The 20,583-nt window shown below is 47.4% G+C and overlaps 1 protein-coding gene across 1 annotated transcript in view; it reads right to left on the bottom strand.

Moving 5' to 3' along the window:
- The window catches only part of ccdc33 (coiled-coil domain containing 33), a 220,256-nt gene that overhangs the window by 129,089 nt on the left and 70,584 nt on the right, over positions 1-20,583 (bottom strand). The window contains exon 5 of the mRNA XM_067973542.1: positions 8,801-8,934. Within this exon, the coding sequence (XP_067829643.1) occupies positions 8,801-8,934 (134 nt within the window). The remainder of the gene's footprint in view (positions 1-8,800; positions 8,935-20,583) is intronic.

Here is a 20,583-nt window from a genome sequence, read left to right as displayed (position 1 = left end):
GATCAACCCTGGAGGGTTGGCAACCCTATCTCTGCCCCTCCCAAAAAAAATAAAGTATGTGCTCATTCTGTACGAGCCATACTGGGGGCGCAGATCCACTGCTTCTATAAGTTTCCTGTGCAACGTTGCAGTGTTCGGACAGTAACAAACACTTCGCTCAGAGGAGCAAATTTCCTGCCCACTTTTCTATTGTCTTGAATTAACGGACGGCACTCCCTTACTTCCTGCGTTCCTCCCCAGCAGATTTTCCTGTACTCGCTGCACACAGGTGATCCAATAGTACCTGGCACAGGGTGCTGGAAAATCCGTCCCCGGATTTGGCATCCCAAACCGCTCCTTCCAAAAGGAAGAATGCTGGAATTGTGCAGCAGACTTTAGTGGATCTGTATCCCTGAAGTGGTTCAATGCAAGCTCCTTCTGAACATACACAAATTACACAATACAATCCTTTATTGGAAGCCTGGTCGATATTCTTTGTCTAAAATGACAGCTCAGAGGCATTGTACAACCTGTAAAAAAAAACTCCAGCTTCACTGCTCAAACCTTTATTCATCAGTCTCTCACTTGAATGTCAATATATCCATTAACACCTTGTTGGCTTGGAGACTATAAATCCTTGGAACTAAAAAAAATACCCTAGATGAGATGCACTTTCCCATTCAGTGCCCATTAACATATTGTGCCAGGATAGCTCCTAGATGAGTCTTCCCTTCATTCAGATGGGTGGTGAGGAGACATCACCCAGGGCATTGATTGCCAGAAAGCACAGTTCAACTGGAACTAAGACAAAAGCAGATATTTGTAAACCCTGGTTTAGCGAGAGATCGCCCTGTTTGAGAACAGCTGGGTAAAGAAAGAAAGAAGTTACATTTCTATAGCGCCTTTCACAACCTCAGGACGTCCCAAAGCGCTTTACATTGAAGTACTTTTGAAGTGTGCTCACTGTTGTAATGTAGGAAACGCAGCAGCCAATTTGAGCACAGCAAGATCCCACAAACAGCAATGAGATAATGACCAGATAATCTGTTTTTTTAGTGATGTTGCTCGAGGGATAAATATTAGCCAGGACACCAGGGAGAACTCCCCCCGCTCTTCTTCGAAATAGTGCCATGGGATCTTTCACGTCCACCTGAGAGGACAGACGGGGCCTCGGTTTAATATCTCATCCGAAAGACGGCACCTCCGACAGTGCTGAGGGAAGTAAGGGTGGAAATTGCGCTCGTACTGGCCATAATCTTCCAAACATCCGGAGATACACGGGGTGGTGCCAGAGGACTGGAGAACTGCAAATATAACACCCTTGTTCAAAAAAGTGTGTAAGAATAAACCCAGCAACTACAGGCCAGTCAGTTTAACCTCAGGGGTGGGGAAACTTTTGGAAACGATAATCCGAGACAGAATTAACAGTCACTTGGACGAGGGTGGATTGATTAGGGAAAGCCAGCACGGGTTTGTTAATGGCAAATCGTGTTTAACAAACCTGATAGAGTTTTTTGATGAGGTAACAGAGAGGGTAGATGAGGGCATTGCAGCTGATGTGTATATGGACTTTCAAAAGGCATTTGATAAAGTGCTGGTAGGCTTTTCATCAAGATTGTGGCCCATGGAATAAAGAGGGCAGTAACAACATGGATATAGAATTGGCTAAGGGATCGGAAACAGGGAGTAGTGGTGAACGGTTGTTTTTCGGACTGGAGGGAGGTGTACAGTGGTGCTCCCCAGGGGTCAGTGCTGGGACCACTGCTTTTCTTGATATATATTAATGACTTGGACTTGGGTGTACAGGGCACAATTTCCAAATTTGCAGATGACACAAAACTTGGAAGGATAGTAAACAGTCAGGAGGATAGTGATAGACTTCAAGAGGACATAGACAGGCTGATGGCATGGGCGGACATGTGGCAGATGAAGTTTAACGCAGACAAATGCAAAATGATACATTTTGGTAGGAAGAACGAGGAGAGGCAATATGAACTAGAGGGCACAACTCTAAAAGGGGTACAGGAACAGAGAGATCTGGGGGTATATGTGCACAAATCGTTGAAGGTGGCAAGGCAGATTGAGAAAACGGTTAAAAAAACATACAGGATCCTGGGGTTTATAAATAGAGGCATAGAGTACAAAAGAAGTCATGATGAACCTTTACAAAACACTGGTTCGGCCACAACTGGAGTATTGTGTCCAGTTCTGGGCACCGCACTTTAGGAAAGATGTGAATGCCTTAGAGAGGGTGCAGAAGAGATTTACTAGAATGATTCCAGGGATGAGGGACTTTAGTTACGTGGATAAACTGGAGAAGCTGGGGTTGTTCTTGGGGTAGAGAAGGTTGAGAGGAGATTTGATGGAGGTATTCGAAATCATGACTGGGTCTAGACAGAGTAGATAGAGAGAAACTGTTCCCATTGGCAGAAGGGTCAAGAACCAGAGGACGTAGATTTAAGGTGATTGGCAAAAGAACCAAAGGCGACATGAGGAAAAACGTTTTTACACAGCGAGTGGTTAGGATCTGGAATGCACTGCCCGAGGGGGAGGTGGAGGCAGATTCAATCATGGTTTTCAAAAGGGAACTGGATAAGTTCTTGAAAGGAAAAAATTTGCAGGGCTACGGGGATAGGGCGGGGGAGTGGGACTAGCTGGATTGCTCTTGCATAGAGCCGGCACGGACTCGATGGGCCGAATGGCCTCCTTCCATGCTTCTACGACAGAAGATCTAATATTAGAAAATATAATATTTAAATGGCAGCATTTGACAGTCAGCACATTTAAATTCAATTCAGTGTCAGCCTGCTTAACAGGTTACATGAAAGGTCTTCAGGCTAATTAGAAAGTCACGTATCATGCACTGGTTGCTCTAACTAACTAATCAGGCAGTGAGCCGAGCCATCAATAGCTGCCTATGAGGCAGAGAAACAATCAATAAGCATCAATGATGCATCAGGCAGAAATGCTAAGGATACGTCAGGACCATGTGATGTTCAATCTAACAGAATAAGCAGATTGCCAGTTTTAAGACCATCACGTCCGGGGGATGGGGACGAACAGATGGAAAATATATTAACTCTGCGTTCCCAAGGCCTTCACCATTTCCCAAACAATCTGTTGGTCACTTGAATGCTTTTGGGGAATCCGTTCCTCGCAAAAAAAAAATATTATTTTCAGCTTGATTGAAGTTTGCAAAACATTAATCTGCTTTGTTTTTCAGTCAGGGCATAACGCTGATCCAATATCGCGGGATAACCTTAGGCCATTTCATTTTGTTTTTATATCAATCACAGTCTCTTCCTCCTCACCCCAATTTTGGTTCCCTCCACGGAAAACTTGCCGGAGTTGGATTTTCCGACTGGCGCTCTTCCCGTACAAACGGCTGAACACACTCTTACCAAATCCCTCCCTCACCCCACCCCGAGCTCTCTTCACGCTGGCTTTGACTCGCTTAAAGAGAAATGGCTTAACGTTTGAATTGAAACAGCACGGGGAGGAATTTAGGGCCAGATTTCCCCACACCCCTCACCGGGCGGTTGATTGTCCGTGGCTCAGGGTCACGGGAAATTTCGTCCTCGGTACGAGAACGTTAAGGGTTTGTACGGGAACGGCGTCAGTCAGGAAATCTCCTCCTGCCCCCAAACCACCATTTCTAAAGCATCTGGAGAAGTATCAGAGAGGGCTGAATGTCACCTCATTTCCTGCTCTGTTGAAATACGTGAGGGTGATTTTAACCTAACTTGCCAGACCGGAATATTACTCTCTGTTAAAATTGGAAGGAATCCAAAACCAGCATTGTGCCCAATCGTGTAGGTTTCACGTGGGTTTGGTTAAAATTATCCCCCACTGATTCAGGCGAAACACTTAAAGGGAATGCTGTGGGGTTGGAAAATACTTCTCCTTTAAATTTGGAGGAGGAGTTGTTAAGGGGTCATCTTGTGAGTCTCACCATCAACAAGCCTGGGTTGGGGAATCTGGCCTTATGGTCCCATCTCTACCCCATGCTCACCGTCAAAGAGGATTCACAGTGGGAGCAGAGCATCATAAAACGATCCCTGTTTAGTCGCTCGCCCACTGGTCGGAGAAACCAACACCCAGGAGATCCACAATCCGTCAGTTGGGGGGGGGGTGTGGAAGGGGGGAAATTGAGGACCTTCATGGTGGGGGTTCCAGTCAGTGACCATCCTACGTCTAAAGGTCCAATATTTTGGAATAAATCGCCCAGGACCAACTCTATCAATGGGAGCATGCAGGTGGAAACAAGGACATCACAAATTCGTAAAACCCAATGTTTAGGGCCTGTGTCAGAATGTTCTAGATTTTCCTTTCAAAAAAAAAAGTTGTTCCTTTTCCTTTGTATTGGGAGGGGACCTAATCTTAAAATTAGAGGTGGGCCATTCAGGAGCGAAATCAGGAAGCATTTTTTGGTAGTAGAAATCTGGAATTCTCTCCCCCCAAAAGGTTGTGGATGCTGGGAGTCAATTGGAGTTTTCAAGGCTGAGATCGATCGATTTTTGTTGGGTAAGGGTATTAAGGAATATGGAGCAAAGACGGGAAAATTGAGTTGAGGTGCAGGTCAGCAATGCTGTAACTGAATGGTGGAACAGCCTCGAGGGGCTGAATGGCCTCCTCCTGTTCCTATGTTCTCAGTCGCTGGCACACTGTTGGAGAACAGTCATGTGGCGTCGCTCAACTGGAAGACGATGACCCAGAGGGGGAGGATGGAGCAGGTCACTGGGCAGGGAGATGCCCTTCATCTTTACAGCCCTGCGAGGAAGACCATCCCAAGGAAATCATCGTGAACACAATCACGGTGCCGTTACGCACAGCAACCGGAGAGACACATTGTCAGTGGTTGGCGTCAACAGGGACTGCCCGTCAGGGGGCAGCTGTGACTGTGGAAATTAGCTGTTAAACGGCCTTACCCTGGACAAGCCTGCCAGTGTTTCATAAAACAATAAGCTGCTGATTTAGTGGCAAGTATTAATTAGACAAATTAGTCATTCATTTGTAAGCAGGTCTAATCACAAAATTCCTTGGCAGAACTAGTTAAAGACTTACTGGGATTTTGCAATATGGTTTTCGGAGGTTAAGCACGCCCTCGTGATGCTAATTACACATTCTTTGCAGGTTTTCCAATTTTATCAAACCTCATTTTGGCTGCTGCGGCGAGGTCACTTCCTGTAACCGCTCTCCCGCTTCCTGCTGTAAAATATCTTGAGGCATTTTGTCACGGGTGAGCGCGAAATCAGCTAAATAGGTACGTTGCTGTTGTTAAATTGACAGGCCGACGAGTCGCAAAGGTTTATGTGTTGGGGATTTTATAAAATCATACAGCACAGAAGGAGGCCATTCGGGCCATCCTGCTTGTGCCAGATAGTCCAAATAGTCCACTCTTTCCCCTTAGCCCTGCAAATTTTTCCTTTTCAAGTATTTATCCAATTCCTTTTTGAAAGTTATTATTGAATCTGCTTCCACCGCCCTTTCAGGCAGCGCATTCCAGATCATAACTCGCTGCGTAAAAACATTTGTCCTCATCACCCCTTTGGTTCTTTTATCAATTAACACCCCTGTGTAATCTCTCCCTCTCTGTGTAATCTCCCCCTCTCTGTTTAATCTCCCTCTCTGTTTAATCTCCCCCTCTCTGTGTAATCTCCCCCTCTCTGTGTAATCTCTCCCTCTCTGTGTAATCTCTCCCTCTCTGTGTAATCTCTCCCTCTCTGTGTAATCTCTCCCTCTCTGTGTAATCTCTCCCTCTCTGTGTAATCTCCCCCTCTCTGTTTAATCTCCCTCTCTGTTTAATCTCCCCCTCTCTGTGTAATCTCCCCCTCTCTGTGTAATCTCTCCCTCTCTGTGTAATCTCTCCCTCTCTGTGTAATCTCCCCCTCTCTGTTTAATCCCCCCCTCTCTGTTTAATCCCCCCCTCTCTGTTTAATCTCCCGCTCTCTGTGTAATCTCCCCCTCTCTGTTTAATCCCCCCCTCTCTGTTTAATCTCCCCCTCTCTGTGTAATCTCCCCCTCTCTGTTTAATCTCCCCCTCTCTGTGTAATCTCCCCCTCTCTGTTTAATCCCCCCCTCTCTGTTTAATCTCCCCCTCTCTGTTTAATCTCCCCCTCTCTGTGTAATCTCCCCCTCTCTGTGTAATCTCTCCCTCTCTGTGTAATCTCCCCCTCTCTGTTTAATCTCCCCCTCTCTGTTTAATCTCCCCCTCTCTGTGTAATCTCCCCCTCTCTGTGTAATCTCTCCCTCTCTGTGTAATCTCCCCCTCTCTGTGTAATCTCCCCCTCTCTGTTTAATCTCCCCCTCTCTGTGTAATCTCCCCCTCTCTGTGTAATCTCCCCCTCTCTGTTTAATCTCCCTCTCTCTGTTTAATCTCCCCCTCTCTGTGTAATCTCCCCCTCTCTGTTTAATCTCCCCCTCTCTGTGTAATCTCCCTCTCTCTGTTTAATCTCCCCCTCTCTGTGTAATCTCCCCCTCTCTGTTTAATCTCCCTCTCTCTGTGTAATCTCCCCCTCTCTGTGTAATCTCTCCCTCTCTGTGTAATCTCTCCCTCTCTGTGTAATCTCCCCCTCTCTGTTTAATCCCCCCCTCTCTGTTTAATCTCCCTCTCTGTGTAATCTCCCCCTCTCTGTTTAATCCCCCCCTCTCTGTTTAATCTCCCTCTCTGTGTAATCTCCCCCTCTCTGTTTAATCCCCCCCTCTCTGTTTAATCTCCCTCTCTGTGTAATCTCCCCCTCTCTGTGTAATCTCTCCCTCTCTGTGTAATCTCCCCCTCTCTGTTTAATCCCCCCCTCTCTGTTTAATCCCCCCCTCTCTGTTTAATCTCTCCCTCTCTGTGTAATCTCCCCCTCTCTGTTTAATCTCTCCCTCTCTGTGTAATCTCCCCCTCTCTGTTTAATCCCCCCCTCTCTGTTTAATCTCTCCCTCTCTGTGTAATCTCCCCCTCTCTGTTTAATCCCCCCCTCTCTGTTTAATCTCTCCCTCTCTGTGTAATCTCCCCCTCTCTGTGTAATCTCCCCCTCTCTGTTTAATCTCTCCCTCTCTGTGTAATCTCCCCCTCTCTGTTTAATCCCCCCCTCTCTGTTTAATCTCTCCCTCTCTGTGTAATCTCCCCCTCTCTGTGTAATCTCCCCCTCTCTGTTTAATCTCTCCCTCTCTGTGTAATCTCCCCCTCTCTGTGTAATCTCCCCCTCTCTGTTTAATCTCCCCCTCTCTGTGTAATCTCCCCCTCTCTGTTTAATCTCTCCCTCTCTGTGTAATCTCCCCCTCTCTGTTTAATCTCCCCCTCTCTGTGTAATCTCCCCCTCTCTGTTTAATCCCCCCTCTCTGTTTAATCTCCCCCTCTCTGTGTAATCTCCCCCTCTCTGTGTAATCTCCCCCTCTCTGTGTAATCTCCCCCTCTCTGTGTAATCTCCCCCTCTCTGTGTAATCTCCCCCTCTCTGTTTAATCTCCCTCTCTGTGTAATCTCCCCCTCTCTGTTTAATCCCCCCCTCTCTGTGTAATCTCCCCCTCTCTGTGTAATCTCCCCCTCTCTGTTTAATCTCCCTCTCTGTGTAATCTCCCCCTCTCTGTTTAATCCCCCCCTCTCTGTTTAATCTCTCCCTCTCTGTGTAATCTCTCCCTCTCTGTGTAATCTCCCCCTCTCTGTTTAATCTCCCTCTCTGTGTAATCTCCCCCTCTCTGTTTAATCCCCCCCTCTCTGTTTAATCTCCCCCTCTCTGTTTAATCTCCCTCTCTGTTTAATCTCCCCCTCTCTGTTTAATCTCCCTCTCTGTTTAATCCCCCCTCTCTGTTTAATCTCCCTCTCTGTTTAATCTCCCCCTCTCTGTTTAATCTCCCTCTCTGTTTAATCCCCCCTCTCTGTTTAATCTCCCCCTCTCTGTTTAATCTCCCCCTCTCTGTTTAATCTCCCCCTCTCTGTGTAATCTCTCCCTCTCTGTTTAATCTCCCCCTCTCTGTTTAATCTCCCCCTCTCTGTTTAATCTCCCCCTCTCTGTGTAATCTCTCCCTCTCTGTGTAATCTCTCCCTCTCTGTAATCTCTCTCTCTCTCTCTCTGTGTAATCTCCCGTTCTGTTTAATCCCCCCCTCTCTGTTTAATCCCCCCCTCTCTGTTTAATCCCCCCCTCTGTTTAATCTCCCTCTCTCTGTGTAATCTCTCTCTCTCTCTGTTTAATCCCCCCCTCTGTTTAATCTCCCTCTCTCTGTGTAATCTCCCCCTCTCTGTTTAATCCCCCCCTCTGTGTAATCTCTCTCTCTCTGTGTAATCTCCCCCTCTCTGTTTAATCCCCCCCCCTCTGTTTAATCTCCCCCTCTCTGTTTAATCTCCCCCTCTCTGTTTAATCTCCCTCTCTGTGTAATCTCCCTCTCTGTTTAATCCCCCCCTCTCTGTGTCCTCTGATTACCGACCCTCCGGCAGCACCTTTAACAAAGCAAAATGTCCCACGGTGTCTCACAAAGGGGAGATGCTCAAAGGTCAGGGTTTTGAGGCGGTTTTTGCAAGTGCGATGAGCTGTAGCAGGGTGAGGGGGCTCAAGGAGAAGATGGCAGTATGGAGGGAGGATATGGCTGACGGTTACAGCCCTGGTTTGGGGTGAGACGGGGAGAGGAAATCATACACAGTAAAGGGCGTGCAGTAGTGTAGCAGTAATGTTACAGGACTAACATTGCAGAGAACATGAGTACAAATCCTGTCATGGCAATTTGAGAATTTGAATACAGTTTAAAAGATATGGGGAGAAAGATTCAGAGGAAACTTTCAAGTTTATCAGAAATGAAACCGGCGGGAGATTAATCAATCTGGTGACCGTGACTCTCACCTTCATCCTTGGTGTTCTCCTCATCTATCTCCACGGTTACTTTCTCCTCCCAGGATGGGGAGTGGGTCAGATGGATGGTGGCATGGGTAACACCCTGGGCTACTTGGTTTGCCTCTTCATCAGATCCACTTTTACTATGGAAGCAAAATAAAACGTTACCGTAAAAGATTATTTCATCACAACGCGAAGGCCTATTTCACAGAATTAGTGAGATGGATACTGCAAACTGAAAAACACTAAAGGCCACAGAATCGGTTCCAGCCTGGGGCAGTCTGTAATTTACAGTCTGGCTGTAAATCAGACTCGGCCAACAGGAACCGATAGACGCACACTCTGAGCCCTGCCCGCTGTCGTTCAATGTTATATGTAGTGGGGGTGCTGGTAAAGGAGTCTCCACTCTCCAAACCCTCTGGAAGTGCATCGGACATTCAACCTCTGAACGCTTTTGAAACCCCGGTTTTGACAGCCCCAGGGGTACAAGGGGGTGAATCCACAATCATGCAGTTCCGGCAGGGATCACATCTCGAAAGCTCTCTGGTGCCTACTGCCATGATTTTCCCATCTATCCTAGGGTTGCCAACCCTCCAGGATCGTTCAGGAGTATCTGGAGATTAAGCATGAATTTCCTGGACACTGCTGCGAGCAAACCGGAGAAAATCATAGGGGTGTTGAAAGAAAGTGGTGGGTCTTTTTTCATTTTCTTTGAACACTTTCATTTATTAGTTATAAAAATTTTAAAGATGCGGGAAAAAATGGCTGTTTGACCGGCGGCCAAGAATCGTCCAACTGGGTAACAAAGAATCTGTTCGCTATCCAATCGGTGGCGGAGGGGCGGGGCTAGGTGCTGCGTTTCGAGGATGGACGTGTCGGGTGACCAATGGCGGGAGCCCGTGGGCGGGGCAGTTGAGTGCGGGAGGTCATGTGATGAAATTCCTCGGAGTACCACCAACCAGTGTTGGCAATCGGAATCCGTTCCCAAATTGCACTCCCCGCTGGGATGACCGGATCAGGCACAGGCCGTGAGAGACTACGTCCTGCATCACTCCCCATCAGAGGCAGGCCAGGACCCCACTCTGGGGTTAAAGGGTCACGTGTGCGTCACTGAAAAGCGGAAACCGCAAATAAAGTAAAACTTCAAACAACATGGCAGTTATCACATAATGTGGGGAGGGGATTTCATCCCTGGTTTCCATCGCTCCACCATTGGCGGCCGTGCCTAGCCCCTAAGCTCTGGAATTCCTTCCACGACCCTCTCCGCCTCTCTCTCCACCATTAAGACCTCCTTAAAACCTACCTCTTTGACCAAGCTGTCCTAATATCTCTTTATGTGGATTGGTATCAAATTTTTGTCTGACTAAGCTCCTGTGTAGCATCTTGGGATGTTTTACTACGTTAAAGGCACCAATTGTTGTTGATTTCCTGTGCGATAAGTGACGTCTTAAACAGAGCAGGATGATTTCCCCTTTCACCGTTTCTTTCGGATAAATTTTACAATTTCCCTCAGAATCGTGACCACAGCGAACGTTCCCCCATTGCTGAGAGTCACACTGTGCCCCTGGCACATACCAGGCACAGCCCAGTGAGTTCCCGATTCTGCTTTACACATCTCCCTGAATGGGACGCCTCTCCTTAATGAGTACGATTTGTTGTAGTTTTTATTATTTGAGATCCCCTGTTCACTAATTCATCCTCAACAGGCAGTTCCATGGCACAAGTCAGCCTGAACTGCAACATCAATCAGTGCTAATGCTCCAGCTGTGTGTGCCAGACTATCGCAATGAAGAGAGAGAATTTGGAGGATAGAATTACATTGGAATACATCGAATGTACAGGACAGAAACAGGCCACTCGGCCCAACTAGTCCATGCTGGTGTTTATGCTCCACACGAGTCTCCTCCCACCTCTCTTCATCTCACCCTATCAACATATCCTTAGAATCAGAGAAAAGTTACAACACTGAAGGGGGCCATTTGGCCCATCGAGTCCGTGCTGGCTCTATGCACGAGCAAACCAGCTAGTCCCACTCCCCCGCCCTATCCCCGTAGCCCTGCACATTCTTTTCGTTTCAAGTACTTATCAAGTACTTTTGAAGGCCATGATTGAATCTGCCTCCACCACCCCCTCAGGCCGTCCATTCCAGATTCCAACCTTCTATTCCTTTCCCCCTCATGTGCTTATCTAGCTTCCCCATAAATGCATCGATGCCATTCGCCTCAGTTACTCCTCGTGGTAGCGAGTTCCCTCTCTAAGGATACTGTTAAGTTGCACACAGTGTGCAGTGGATGCATAGATCAGAGTTACACCGCTATTTTGCGGCCTTCAACTTTTCTGGGGTTCTGAAGCCAGTTTCAGGCCCCATTGTGCGATCACACGGTTTATGTGAGACGGGTTGGGCCACCCGATGAACTGTACTTTCTTTCACGGTGCGTCCAGTGATGCTAGTGTCGTGATGCAGTGAGTTCAGACGTCCTCCTGCCCAACTGAACTCCGAAGAAAACTAGTTATACTGCAGCCTGCGACACGAACTTCTGGTTTGAAAGCCTAGCTGCTGAGGGTTTCATTTCTCCTCCTCGAGCACATCGAGGAGTCGGGTCGCCGATCTGACTCCAGAGCTGCACTGCCGCTATCCCCTCACTCCGAAAGGGGAATTGTTTCTCCCCTCGCACTGGCAGAGTGGCAGTATAGCTCCAGTCTGAAACTGCTGTAAACACTCACTTCAACAGAGCTGGTTATAGGACGCTAGTGCTGGGGTCTGCCGATGCTGTTGGCCTTTGGGGGTGAAATGTCTGCTCCCTGCTCACCTTCCCGAACAAAATACCGAGCGGTGGGAAGCAGCTGTGAAAGGAAACTCCACGTGGGAAGGAAGGAATTCCTCCTTTTCCAAGAGCTAATTAAACGCGTTCAACAAATTCCACCGGGCTCCCAGCTGCAACCCCGGATCATCTTTACAAAGTTGTCACACTTTCAGTCGCTCCACGACAAGCAATCCGTTTGGTAATCCTGGTTTAATGGCGGGGACATCTCTCCCTCGATCAGAGCCGATCACGTAAACACACATCTGGCTCTTCCTCCGAAGGCTTAAAGGCCTGCTCCACAGCAGCAAGACAAAGGGCACGGTGGCAGAGACCATTAACATCCCTCTCCCCCCCCCCTATCCCGGTCCTCGTGAGACCCCTATGGCTAATCTTGCTGATTTAATGCGTGTTTCTTTCAGGGATCAGCGTGTAACAGGGTGGTTACTTTCCGTGCTCTGAAGAGTTGCCTGATCAGGATCACCCAAAAGGATTATCATTACCTCAGGCCCTTAAGGCACGATAGGTAATGAGCGAGCGCTGCTAATCAGGCAGTACCAATTCCGCACACACAGCCTCATTAAACGCTCCGCTCCTTTCTTCCAGTTTTTTTCTTTCCAGTTGCCCTGAAGAAGGACACAAACCCTTGACCGAGGGGCCGAGAGGTGAATTCTGCCATTGTCTGGCCCGCCGCGGCGAGCAGTAGGCCAGAGTCGCCCGGGTCTGCGCGCACTCGCCCGCCGCTGTGTCCGCAGACTCCTGAGGGGGGACGCTGTTCGCTTCGGAAGACGCCTCGCTGTCCAAGTGTCCCCGGAGCGCGCAACGGTCAGGATCTGACCCCTCTCGGAGCGGGCTGACCCGCCTGTCGGACCGATAAAGCAGGACCCGCGTATACTCGCCGACTAGGCCCGATCTTCGGTAAGGGCACGAATTCCACGGCGGCCAAGCTGAGATTCCACTTCTGCCCGGCCTTGAGCCCCTCCCGAATCCCCAAGGAACGGGCTCATTTACACGTTAGGGGCGCATGGCCTATAGCGGCACCAACAGACTGCTCAACTCGCCAATTGGTGAAGATCAGAGACTTCCTGCGGAATCAGGCCTTAGAGCAGGAACCAGCCAAATAGAAAGGAAAGAAAGAACAAACTTGCATTTATATAGCGCCTTTCACGACCTCAGGATATCCCAAGGCGCTTTACAGCCAATGAAGTATTTTTTTTTGAAGTGTAGTCACTGTTGTAAGGTAGGGCAACCAATTTGCGCACAGCAAGATCCCGCAAACAGCAATGTGATCATGACCGGATCATCTGTTTTTAGTGGCGTTGGTTGAGGGATAAATATCAGCCAGGACACGGGGGAGATCTCCCCTGCTCTTCTTCGAAATAGTGCCATGGGATCTTCTACATCCACCTGAGAGGGCAGACGGGAAAACACACAAAAGGATGTCCCTCATGAGGCCCTGCCCTGTTGAAAGTTCTGGCGGATAATCGGGAGTGCAGATATAATGGAGGTTCCACAACACTTTTTATTTTTGTTTATCTTTCCAGCACAATATATATATTTTTTTTAAATTGGCTCATTGTCAGCTTTTGTCAAATTTTGTTTGATAATCGCTCCTGTGGAGCGCCTTGGGATGTTTTACTATGTTAAAGACGCTATATAAATGCAAATGGCATTGTAAGCAGTGTGGATGAAAACATAAAATTACAAAGCGATATTGATAGATTAGGTGAATGGGCAAAACTGTGGCAAATGGAATTCAATGCAGACAAATGTGAGGTCATCCACTTTGGATCAAAAAAGGATAGAACAGGGTACTTTCTAAATGGTAAAAAGTTAAAAACAGTGGATGTCCAAAGGGACTTAGGGGTTCAGGTACATAGATCAATGAAGTGTCATGAACAGGTGCAGAAAATAATCAAGAAGGCAAATGGAATGCTGGCCTTTAAATCTAGAGGACTGGAGTACAAGGGGGCAGAAGTTATGCTGCAGCTATACAAAACCCTGGTTAGACCGCACCTGGAGTACTGAGAGCAGTTCTGGGCACCGCACCTTCGGAAGGACATATTGGCCTTGGAGGGAGTGCAGCGTAGGTTTACTAGAATGATACCAGGACTTCAAGGGTTAAGTTACGAGGTGAGATTACACAAATTGGGGTTGTATTCTCTAGAGTTTCGAAGGTTAAGGGGTGATCTGATCGAAGTTTATAAGATATTAAGGGGAACGGATAGGGTGGATAGAGAGAAACTATTTCCGCTGGTTGGGGATTCTAGGAGTAGGGGGCACAGTCTAAAAATTAGAGCCAGACCTTTCAGGAGCGAGAGTAGAAAACTTTTCTACACACAAAGGGTGGTAGAAGTTTGGAACTCTCTTCCGCAAACAGCAATTGATACTAGCTCAATTGCGATATTTAAATCTGAGATAGATAGCTTTTTGGCAACCAAAGGTATTAAGGGATATGGGCCAAAGGCGGGTATATGGAGTTAGATCACAGATCAGCCATGATCTTATCAAATGGCGGAGCAGGCACGAGGGGCTGAATGGCCTACTCCTGTTCCTATATGTTGTTGTTGTTGTTGTTGTTACACAGGCAGATAACCGGCAGTGAAGATACACTCAGTGCCCAACGCATGTCTGGTCAAAGTACGGCAAAAGTTCCCGAATTTTACATTCTGCTCTCTGTCCCTCGTCGAGCCAGCGGACACGGCAGGCCCCGTCTCATGGCCTCACTAAGAATCAGCTTTCCTTCTTAACACTTAGGCCCTATCCAATCTTTCCCCCTGTGATTGGGCGCGGGTAGCGCGATCCGCTATTACCCCGCACCCAATGGTCCCTGCGCAGGCGGGACGAGACTTTCGTGCGGCCTGAGGACGTACCTTCAAGCAGCGTTCCGAATCAGCATTGTCAGGAGGATTCAATGCAATTTGCACTTTCCACCAGCAGGGGGAGCTCCAGTCTCTTAAAGGCTGGCTGTCTCTTAAAAATCTCTTAAAGGTGGCTGGTACCTGTTCTTTGCTGAAAGTAGCTGTCTGCTCGGAGTCTGAACAGAGATCAGACATCGCACATGCAAAACTCAGATGCAGCTCCGATCCCTATGTTTACACACTGATGAGTTATGTTAAAACATTGAATAAAGGGTGCACACTACTAAATCCCACATCCTCCAATCTGCATGCCAGACCTCACCAATCTGCTGATCTGAGTTGGTACCAGGCCTGCGAGAGTGCGTGCACCAAGATTCTCTGCTGATGCACTAGAGGCCTTGGTGCAAGAGGTGGACAGAAGGAGGGACATCCTATATCTGCAAGAGGCCCCCCCAGACATATGGCCAAAAGGCAGTGGGAGGCAGCGGGGGACGAATCAATGCCAGGCACACAGCATCATGAACATTGATGCAGTGCAGGAAGAAGTTCAATGCTTTGACACGAGTGGTCAAGGTGAGTGAGGTCAACTGTCAAGTGGCGTCTCCTACCAACTGCAACACTAGCTGCATCCATCACCCACATACCAACAAACTCTTTCCATCAGTATTCAACTCTTCCAATCAGATGTTTCCTCTCACCCTTACACATTACCACTATTTCAAGCCGCCCACCCACAACTCACATGCTGGCAGCTATTCAACCATGACAGGCACATCACCCAGACACACGTCCCGCTTTCTTGCAGAAGGTGGCGCATATCAGGAGGCAACAAGTGGCAGTGGCATGTAGCCCCTCAAGCCTGTTCCGCCATTCAATGAGATCATTATTGATCTGTGACCTAACTCCATATGCCCGCCTTAGCCCCATATCCCTTAATACCCTCGGTTCACAGAAATCTATCAATCTCAGATTTAGAATTCACAATTGAGCTAGCATCAACTGCCATTTGTAGAAAAGCATTCCAAACTTCCCCCACCCTTTGCGTGTAGAAGCATTTCCTAACTTCACTCCTGCATGTCCGTGCTCTAAATGTTAGGCTATGTCCCTTAGTCCTTGTATTCAAGTCTAGGAGACCGCCAAAAACAGTTACAAATGTCTCGGCAGCCAGAAGCAATAGTCCAGCCACTAACCCGTAAATCCTGCATGGTCCCTTTAATTAGCGCTGGTGGGGGTCCTGCAGGCACTCTAAGACACGTTCGCACGGTCAGGGTTAAGACTGTGCGTTGAGTTGAGCGTTAAGTCCCAAAATGGTGTCTATCACATTAAATCAGCGTTGCTCACTGATTGTATCCATTTTCTCCTCACTTTACATGCAGCCAGCGTTCAGTATTTGCGTTTGTGCTAACTCCTATACCAAGATGGCGTCCGGCGCACGTCACGCTGGAAACGTGCGTGCGCAGCCAAGACGCCATCTTGGATGTTGGAGAGGCCGTGCAGCGCCGAAACAACGGGCGCTACGCGGCCCAATTTAGCGCCCTTATTCTCCGCACTTGCATTGCAAGGGTAATTGTCAACCTCACAGACATGCCTACAGACAGACTCACCCTACAAACAGTTCATTACGCTGGGTGACAAACTGAGAGTTAACAAACGGATTCTGGTTAAACAAGATTGACCCTGAACTCGTGCTAGTTAACCGTCATGGTTTTAAAAGGGGCAAGTTTACTCAAACTGCTCACGTTGGTTCCATTCTCCCAGTTTTTGTTAACGAACAGTGACAGAGGGCTTGTGCTTTTTTTACGATGAACAATTCTCAAATGTAACCTCGTTAGAAAGTGACGAATTAAGGAGTCAAGCAAGCTTCTCTCCCACTTCCATTAAAATGTGAATTTACTCCCCTCCCCTTAATTATTTTAAACTACTTGATAGCTTAGAAATGACCCTGTGCGATATTAGGTATTCCCTTGGTCTGAAATTATTTTGTCCCTTATTTTAAAGGAGTATTTAAGCCTTTTTATTGCAAACAATAACTCACACCTTTCATGCAAACAAAGACGTCCCAAAGTGCTTCAGAAAGGCAAAGGGGGGAAATAACGGACCCTGAGCCAAAGAAGGAGATGCTAGAAGGAGAGACCAAAAACTTGGCAAAGAGGTGGGTTTAAAGGAGGAGAGGGAGGTGAAGAGGTGGAGGAGGTTGAGGGGGAGTTTTAGAGAGTGGGGCTCCATTAAAATAACGTAGATGGTAACTTCAAACGACACATACAAACATACCAAATCGACGGGCAGGGAAAGGCCAGCTCATCCATCAAGCCCGCCCCACACTCATGTTGGCCGGAGTACCGTGACTAAACACTTCATCCCTCCCTAGACCCCCCCCTCCCCCCAAAACCCCTCCCTCTCCTCCCCCTCCCCTTACATAGTTGGATGCAAATATCGCTCGGAGTAAACTCTATTGCCGTGTCTGAGCTGATACCATGACCTCCCTCATTGTAAAAAGATAAAAATTCGAGTCCTGGAAATCAGAAATAATAGCAAAAAAAGGTGCTTGAAACCACACATGGGCAGAGAGAAAAGAGGGGGGTTTAAGATTTTGCTTGGAGATACTTCATCAGACCCGAACCTGACAGAGCATCTCATTAACTTACCTTTTCTCTTTTCACATGCTGACGGGCTGCCTGAGTATTTCCAGCTTTTAATGAGCCAGTAACTGTGAGCATGGCGACCATATGGACTCTCCATAGGTCCTTTAGATATTTCTAAAGAGTCAGGCAATATCTCCTGGGCCCTCCTCATTCGCCAATAGCTCATGATGTTCCATTTTTCCTGTGACCTGTCTGACCTCTCACTCCCCCAGCCCTCAAAGCTATCAGTAGATCAAAAATTAATGACAGTCTGGTTTGAAAAGAAACAGTTGATATCTCTCTCTCTCTCTCTGACATTTGTTTTGATGCAGTCCCTATCAGCAGGTTCCCTCCATGTGTTAATCAGCCACACTCTACATATACTGACTGTTGTTATCATGCATCACCGTTGGTCCCAAAGTGATAATTATCTGCTAGCTAGCTTCATAAAGCTTCCAGATGGTTTATTTTACACCCACGTGAATTCATACCTCGTTCTGGACTCTGGCTTCCTCTCCCCCTCCCAACCCCCGCTTAATTTTGGAGTATTGCGTCCAATTCTGAGTACCGCACTTTAGGAAGGATGTCAGGGCCTTGGAGAGGGTGCAGAGGAGATTTACTAGACTGATACCAGGGATGAGGGACTTCAGTTATGTGGAGAGACTGGAGAAGCTGGGATTGTTCTCCTTAGAGCAGAGAACGTTAAGGGGAGATTTAATAGAGATATTCAAAATTATTAAGTGTTTTGATAGAGTAAATAAAAAGAAACTTTGCCACCGGCAGGAGGGTGGGTAACCAGAGGATACAGATTTAAGGTAATTGGCAAAAGAATCAGCAGTGAGATGAGGAGAATTTTTTTACGCAGCGAGTTGTTATGATCTGGAACGCGCTGCCTGAAAGGGCGGTGGAAGCAGATTCAATAATGACTTTCAAAAGGGAATTGAAAGGGATAAATTGGGAATCGGATACTTGAAATGGAAAAATTTGCAGGGCTATGGGGAAAGAGCAGGGGAGTGGGACTAATGGGATAGCTCTTTCAAAGAGCCAGCACAGGCACGATGGGCCGAATGGGGGAGGTGAGGAGAAATGTTTTTAACGCAGTGAGTTGTTATGATCTGGAATGCGCTGCCTGAAACTTTCAAAAGGAAATTGGATAAATACATGAAGGGGAAAAATTACAGTGCAGCAGGAGGCCATTTGGCCCATCGTGCCTTGAAAGACCTATCCCATTAGTCCCACTCCCCCCTGCTCTTTCTCCATAGCCCTGCATATTTTTGCTTTTCAAGTATTTATCCAATTCCCTTTTGAAAGTTACTATTGAATCTGCTTCCACCGCCCTTTTGGGGCAGTGCGTTCCAGATCTGCATTAAAAAAAAAATTCTCCTCATCTCCCCTCTGGTTCTTTTGGCAATTATCTTAAATCTGTGTCCTCTGGTTCCAGGCCCTCCTGCCAGTGCAAACAGTTTCTCCCTATCTACTCTACCAAAACCCGTCAGAATTCAGAATTAAACCTTCCCTTAACCTTCTCGGCTCTGAGGAGAACAACCCCAGTTTCTCCAGATAACTGAAGTCCCTCATCCCTGGTACCATTCTAGTAAATCTCCTCCGCACCCTCACCAAGGCCTTGTAGAACTCGACCTCCCGGACCCCTCCATCACCTGTGCTGCCAGTACCTCTTCCTTCTACTTGCTGGCACAGTCCACCTCTCTCTATCTCTCTCTATCAGAATTCGCTGCTATGCATTTTCAGAATATTCTGATTTTTAAAATCACTGATTTCCAGCATCCCCACTTACTTCTGCACACAGTTATGTATTCGCAGACGCGCATTAAACTAGATTAGTCACAGTACGTTACTCATCGTGAGCACGTTGGATAGAACAACGAGGACTGATGGCTTCACATGAGGAGGAGGATTACAATGTGAATTCGCTGCACTATTCATTAGATATTAAATTAAATGTAGTGCGAGTTCAAATTGGGCTCATTCAAGAAAATAGCAGATTGCTCTGAATGCCCAAACAGGGAGAATCTATCAGCAATCCCTTTTAATTCTTTCGCCACACTGTGAGAGGGGGGAGGAGAACAGGCCTCGGTCACACATACCTCACAACGAGACCCCCTGCCACAGGACAGGACTCGGATCAGCTTTAGGCTACAAACAGATATCTGTACATCGGCTTAATTAGGCACCTACTGTCAGAGGATGTAGCATCAAAGCATTCGGCTACAAGTAATAAATATTGTTTTTTCTTAAAGAATAGTGAAATGGTGCTATAAACCTGACACATCCCGTTCTCATCTCTCTGCTCAAAAGTCTCATTGAGCTCATCTTTCCGCTGGGGGCCGAAGGGGGGTCACACGTACATTTCAAACATCACCTCTTTCAGTTTAGCTAAGGTGCAGCATTCTCCCCATCTCGTCATGTCTCTTATCTAAGAGGAATGGTTTGACATAATGTCACCTTTGGCCAACGATAACTTGCATGTTCATAGCGTCTTTAATGTAGCGTTATCAGGCAGAATTTGAAACCGAGCCACATAAGGAGATGTTAGGACAGGTGACCAAAAGCTTGGTCAAAGAGGTAGGTTTTAAGGAGCGTCATAACGGAGGAGAGAGAGGTAGAGAGGTTTAGGGAGGAAATTCCAGAGCTTAGGGTCTAGGCAGCTGAAGGCACGGCCGCCAATGGTGGAGCAAAGGAAATCGGAGATGCGCAAGAGGCCAGAATTGGAGGAGCGCGGAGATCTCGGAGGGTTGTAGGGCTGGAGGAGGTTGCAGAGATAGGGAGGGGCGAGGCGTGGGAGGGATGTGAAAACAAAGATGAGAATTTTTTTAATCGAGGCATTGCCGGAACGGGAGCCAATGTAGGTCAGCGAGCACAGGGGTGATGGGTGAACGGGACTTGGGTGCGAGTTAGGATACGGGCAGCAGAATTTTGGATGAGCTCAAGGTTACGGTGATAGAGTTACCACTTTAGGAATTCTTAGGGATGGCCCTGGTCCCTCTGACTCCAATTCGGAGCCCGGATTTGAATCCCAGCCTCCAATACATTCGATAGCAGGTAGCTATCATCTCAAGTCCGACACGCACTCACCGTGGTTGAGTTTTGTTTAGTTTTCAGCCAGGTTGACACCCAAGGGAATGGACACTGCCAAATAGCTTGGTTTCTCCATGCCAACCCTACACAGATCAGAACTGATAGATGGATTAGATAGGGTAGATTGGGAGAAACCATTTCCTCCGGTGGGGGAATCAAGAACAAGAGGGTATAATCTTAAAATTAGTGCTAGGCCATTCAGGAGCAAAATCACAAAGCACTTTTTCTCACAAAGGGTAGTGGAAATCTGGAACTCTCTTCCCCCAAAAGGTTGTGGACGCTGGGGGTCAATTGGAATTTTCAAGACTGAGATCGATAGATTTTTGTTGGGTCAGAGATTAAGAGATATAGAACTGAGGCAGGTAAACGGAGCTGAGGTACAGATCAGCCTGGATCTAATTGAATGGCAGAAC

Source organism: Heptranchias perlo, chromosome 38 (genome assembly GCF_035084215.1).
Source record: "Heptranchias perlo isolate sHepPer1 chromosome 38, sHepPer1.hap1, whole genome shotgun sequence".
In the NCBI taxonomy this organism is placed as follows: domain Eukaryota; kingdom Metazoa; phylum Chordata; class Chondrichthyes; order Hexanchiformes; family Hexanchidae; genus Heptranchias; species Heptranchias perlo.
Note: the sequence above shows the minus strand (reverse complement) of the source record. Positions and strands in the feature narration are given on the sequence as shown.